The sequence below is a fragment of the Hordeum vulgare genome, chromosome 1H (genome assembly GCF_904849725.1).
Source record: "Hordeum vulgare subsp. vulgare chromosome 1H, MorexV3_pseudomolecules_assembly, whole genome shotgun sequence".
In the NCBI taxonomy this organism is placed as follows: Eukaryota; Viridiplantae; Streptophyta; class Magnoliopsida; order Poales; family Poaceae; genus Hordeum; species Hordeum vulgare.
In genome coordinates this window covers 489,444,538-489,449,005 of record NC_058518.1, presented here as the reverse complement: position 1 = coordinate 489,449,005, position 4,468 = coordinate 489,444,538, and the positions used below count along the sequence as shown (strand labels likewise).

The following is a 4,468-nucleotide window of genomic DNA, read 5'->3' as shown; positions in this document are numbered from 1 at the left end:
AAAGTTCATTCATATACAACAAAAATGCACTTGTGTCAATGTCGTTGAAACCCGACACCTCATATATCAAAAAGGCACGTATACCAAAAGTTGTGTAGCTAGCATCGTGCATAGGAAATTGCCTCTCATTTGACATATAAAACAAACATTTGTAGCGAAAAATGCCCTTTTTTAATTTGGGATCAGTTCTTTTGACAGCTTAAAAAATAAGCCGCCTCCTTCCTAGCTTATTCTATAAGTCGCCTCTCTTATTTACTAAGGCTTCTAAACTAGTTATGAAATAACTAATTTAACCTAGCTTGCTTATCCTTTAAGCAGCCTTTCTTATTTATTGAGGTTTCTAAACTAGTTACAGAATAACTAATTTAAAAGTCTTGCAGCTTATTTTTTAAGTTGGGAAAAAGCACTTTATTTTTTAAGCCGTCCAAAAGAACTGGCTCTTTGAAGTTTAATCCACTTCTCAGAGAAGAATGAGAAAGACCAATCCAACTTACCAATGTCAGATCTACAGTGGGTGGTAGTATATCCAGATTGTGGGGCACAGAGATACATTTCAACAGACAGACAGACACGGATACATGTCAAAACTTCAGTAGAGTACATCACAGATACTAACGGTTAAAAAAAAGATCCAATAATCAGCACGTCAGCATACAAACTGTCCCCAGGTCTTTCCCTAAAATGAGCCCATAACAACTATATATACACAAGGCTCCGCCGTGAGCGGCACTCTGCTCCCGTGGTGTCGCAGCCTGTTCTTAAGGCCCCAACCCATGCAATCACCAAGAAGACTCACCGTGAGGCCTTCTTCAGTCTTTTACTTTTACTGGCACCGTATTCCCTGTTTTTCTCTGACTTGTCCGCACTGGGTTGCTTGCTCTGCATCCATTTGGCATACTTAAACCCCTTGAATTTCCCGTGCTTCACCAGCCAACTTGTATAATCCATGCCATCTTCACATTCGACATAATCCACCAAATCATCCCACTCGGAGGACTTGTTCTTTCCAAGATAGGACTCCAAAAAGGCTTTTCCGTCTACAGTTTTAGACCTGCCCAAATTGCAACAAGTCAGAGTACAAATCAAATTTAACTACAATTAGATTTCCTTTTGGGGCAGCATCTTGTCATCCCCTTGTGAAGCCACTTGGGGCTGCCCAGGAAGCAGTTGCAAGCAAGATTAGGAAACCAGCACGCAGTACTAAGAATTATCTTTTCAAAGTCACATGCAGGCCCAGGCCCACAAGTAAGAAACCAATAGCATATACTCCCTCCGTTCCTAAATATAAGACATTTTAGATATTACACTATGAACTACATAGTGATGTATATAGACATCTTTTAAATGTAGATTCACTCATTTTGCTTTGTATGTAGTTTATAGTGCAATCTCCAAAAGGTCTTATATTTAGGAACGGAGGAAGTAATATGTTAAGGGATGCTTAGTTGTTTGCTGCCCTTCGTGATTTTGACAAACTTGTTTCTACTGAAGTTATGGCAAACCACAACTTTCAAGATGGCAATTACAAACAAAAGATATGCTTGGATGGGTTGCACCAGATGCTATGCCTTTCCTTTGAACAAGATTTCCTTCCTAATTTTCTACTCATCAATTCGTAGTGAAGCATGCAACCCATTGAAAGGCATGCACGGTTTAAGCAATAGACTAGATGGTTACTATTGTAGCAAGCACGATTTACATTTGTTATAGTAAGCTAAAAAAACGCGATGCGAAAGAACTGTTAGAGCTTAGAAGATTATCTTCTCCATTGTGTACCTCCAACAACTATATGGTTATAGAGGTTACCTGCTGCCCTCAGCACAATCAGACACCGCATCATCCTGAATACAACGTTTATGCAAGTTAGTGAACTGCAAAGCTATTGATGTAGAAGATTTTCTCCTGGCAGAACCCTGCATGCATGGTCATCGAATCAAACAAAGTGAAAAAATAAAGTAAAATAAAACAACATATAGATAGTTTCAGAGGAATCAGATCAAAACAGTATATAAGCAGCTAAAAGTGTAACACCTTCAAAGTAGCCTCTTGGTCAATGGAGGAGATTGCAGATGCCTCTTGGTCAATGGAGGAGATTGCAGAAGCCTCTTGGTCAATGGAGGAGATTGCAGAAGCCTCTTGGTCAATGGAGGAGATTGCAGACTCTTTTGAAGCAATAAGAAACTGAAATGTACTCAGACTTTTATCTTCATCAATCACAAGATTCATGGCCATCATGATCATGACAATGCAAGCTTTCCACAGAAAACCAAACCTCATTCTTAAACACAAGGCTAATAGGCTAGCAAAATGAAAAAGCATCAACACTGAGGCGTTTTCCTTGTCAACAGACTTCTCAGTCATACCAAATAAGTCATCTATGTTAAGTCCATTAGCTTCATATTGCCCAAGTAAGCTGATGGTTTTAGATATGCGAAGGAATATATGATTTTCATGGAGCCTGTCACCTGCAACCCTCATTTTCCTAATAAAGTGAAGAACCTCTAGAAAAGAGGAACTCATTAGCCTAAGTACAGCAGCAAGGTAGATCATCTCCTCTGATACTTTAGTATCCGATTCATCTGTGTCCTTCTGGTTAGCACAACCCAGGATATTTGACACGATTTTCTTCACAATAATAACAGCGTCCTGCCTCGATTGTTCAGGGAAGATATGCTGGTTCTCCTCAATGAAGCTCAGAAATATATCAAATGGACTCCTCTCTTTGACATGCAGGCTATCATCGCAGTGCGCCTTGCAGAACAAAAACAACCTATTGATCTGACAATGTAGCTTCTGATTAGTCCCATCTTGGATACAAGAGTTATGAAGTCTCATGGTGGCGAAGCGACCAAACAGGCTTTTCACCACATTAGTTCTGTCAAAAACACCCAATTCTGGCAAGTATATCAAATAAGCATGCATGGCATTCTCAAATACTTGCAAATGAAGGCCCAGATCCCCATTGCCAACGCATCTGGATGCAAGCAATACAAAATGAGCTTGTGCAATGACAGGCATAGAAAACAGGTAGCTCTTTCGGACTAGGGAAATGGCTGCGGCCAAGCCAAGTTCCGGAGTGCGCTGTGTCGCCTTCTCCGACCAAGAGACTGCACTAAAGAACTGCTCAAAGTCCGCCTCATCTTGCACCGATGAAATGAAATGGTGGGACATGAACTCCAGCCTGACAAGGTGCTCATACTTGCATGGTCCTTCCTGTCTGGCATCCTCGAGCATGATGCAATTCTTCAGTTGGCTTATATCCACAAAATTATGAAGGCACACCTGCAAGAACCGGATGCCTAATCAATTTCTAAATCAGTGATCTTGTAATTCTGCTTCTAAACGATGGATTGCAATCTTTGAGCAACTCGTCCCTGGGCATTACGAATATGGTTAGTTTGCTACCATTGTTGGCAATGCCAAAAAAAGGCAACTTTATGTGAGATTGGCAAGATAACTCTGAAACCAACCAACTAGTGGCGAATAATTGGCACAATGCCAAAGATTGACATGCCATTTTTTTGTACCAAACTACTACATTTTTGGTGGACTGAAGCAACTAAGGATGCATGCAGGGGTAAAATTGATCGGGTTACCTCGAGGGCGGGGGCCAAGGAGACGTCGGGGTCACGGGAGATGATGCTGTGGATGAAGGCGCGGAGCCGGGTGGCGCATCTGGCGCCAGGTCGGGGTCGGTGTGATCCAGGAGACGCAGCAACTGGAAGCAGCAGCTGAGGAGCGGCGGGAGGTCAGCGGTAGGAGCGGAGGGCAGCGAGGAGGACGCGGTGGGCTCGTACTCAGAGAGCTTCGCGAAGGCGACGAGCGCCAGCTGCCGGGTGCCCAGCTCATCGGCGGTGGGCATCGAGGGGGCGCGGGGGAGCAAAAACCAGTCGAGGTCAAGAGCGGTGGCCGAGGACCGTGGTGACGGCGCGGTTAAAATCGCGGCCGAGGGCGCCGAGCAGCATCAGCCGTCGAGGTCGCGGGGGAAGGGCGGCGGGCGGCGGCGCACGCACGGAAGGGGATTGACTGCGAGTGGAGGGATCTCGGCTGCGTTTTTTTTTCCTACAAGTAGAGTAGGAGTACTTATCTCGGTTGTTAATCTAACTAGCTTAGAGTTGCCATCGTAAACGTTTTGGTGGAGTCCGACCGCAAAATCCTGATCAACGCACGCCAAAGCAAAGAATCTGACCTGGCGCCGGAAGGAATAATCTTCAGAGAGATTTGAGACTTTGCTCGTTTAAACTTTTCTAGTGTTTTTTTCGTTTGCCCCACGGGCCTGTAATAATTTAGCACATTACCTTGCGGCGTATGACGCACAATCCCACGTAGACCGTCAAGTCTGAATTTTTGTCCAAAAGAACCCCCTGTCAAACGAGATTGTCAAAAGAGACCAGCTGCGAATGGAAAGGAGGGAAAGGATCCCCACCCCGGATGGCGGCAGGCGCGCCAGGCGGCACGTGGCACCTGC

The 4,468-nt window shown here is 44.3% G+C and overlaps 1 protein-coding gene across 3 annotated transcripts; it reads right to left on the bottom strand.

Moving 5' to 3' along the window:
• Positions 1 to 612: 612 nt before the first annotated feature.
• LOC123448693 lies at positions 613 to 4,051 on the bottom strand. Of its 3 annotated transcripts, XM_045125678.1 has the most exons (5): positions 3,597 to 4,051; positions 2,104 to 3,282; positions 2,032 to 2,073; positions 1,807 to 1,913; positions 613 to 1,051 (listed from the first exon to the last, which is right to left on the bottom strand). In XM_045125678.1, exons 2-5 carry the CDS (start codon positions 3,232 to 3,234, stop codon positions 793 to 795), a joined length of 1,539 nt encoding a protein of 512 aa, XP_044981613.1. In that variant the 5' UTR covers positions 3,235 to 3,282; positions 3,597 to 4,051; the 3' UTR covers positions 613 to 792. The 3 variants fall into 3 exon arrangements, with proteins under 3 accessions (XP_044981613.1, XP_044981606.1, XP_044981599.1); XM_045125671.1 differs by having other exon boundaries at positions 2,032 to 3,374; positions 3,597 to 4,050; XM_045125664.1 differs by having other exon boundaries at positions 2,032 to 3,282; positions 3,597 to 4,050.
• Between the last annotated feature and the right edge of the window lie 417 nt (positions 4,052 to 4,468).

Excerpts from the sequence above, each read along its gene's own strand:
- LOC123448693 (XM_045125671.1), bottom strand. The coding sequence starts at position 3,234 with ATGCTCGAGGATGCCAGACAGGAAGGACCATGCAAGTATGAGCACCTT. Across the intron at positions 1,914-2,031 it reads ACCAAGAGGCTACTTTGAAG|GGTTCTGCCAGGAGAAAATC; the intron begins GTGTTACACTTT and ends CCATGCATGCAG. Across the intron at positions 1,052-1,806 it reads GATTGTGCTGAGGGCAGCAG|GTCTAAAACTGTAGACGGAA; the intron begins GTAACCTCTATA and ends CAATTTGGGCAG.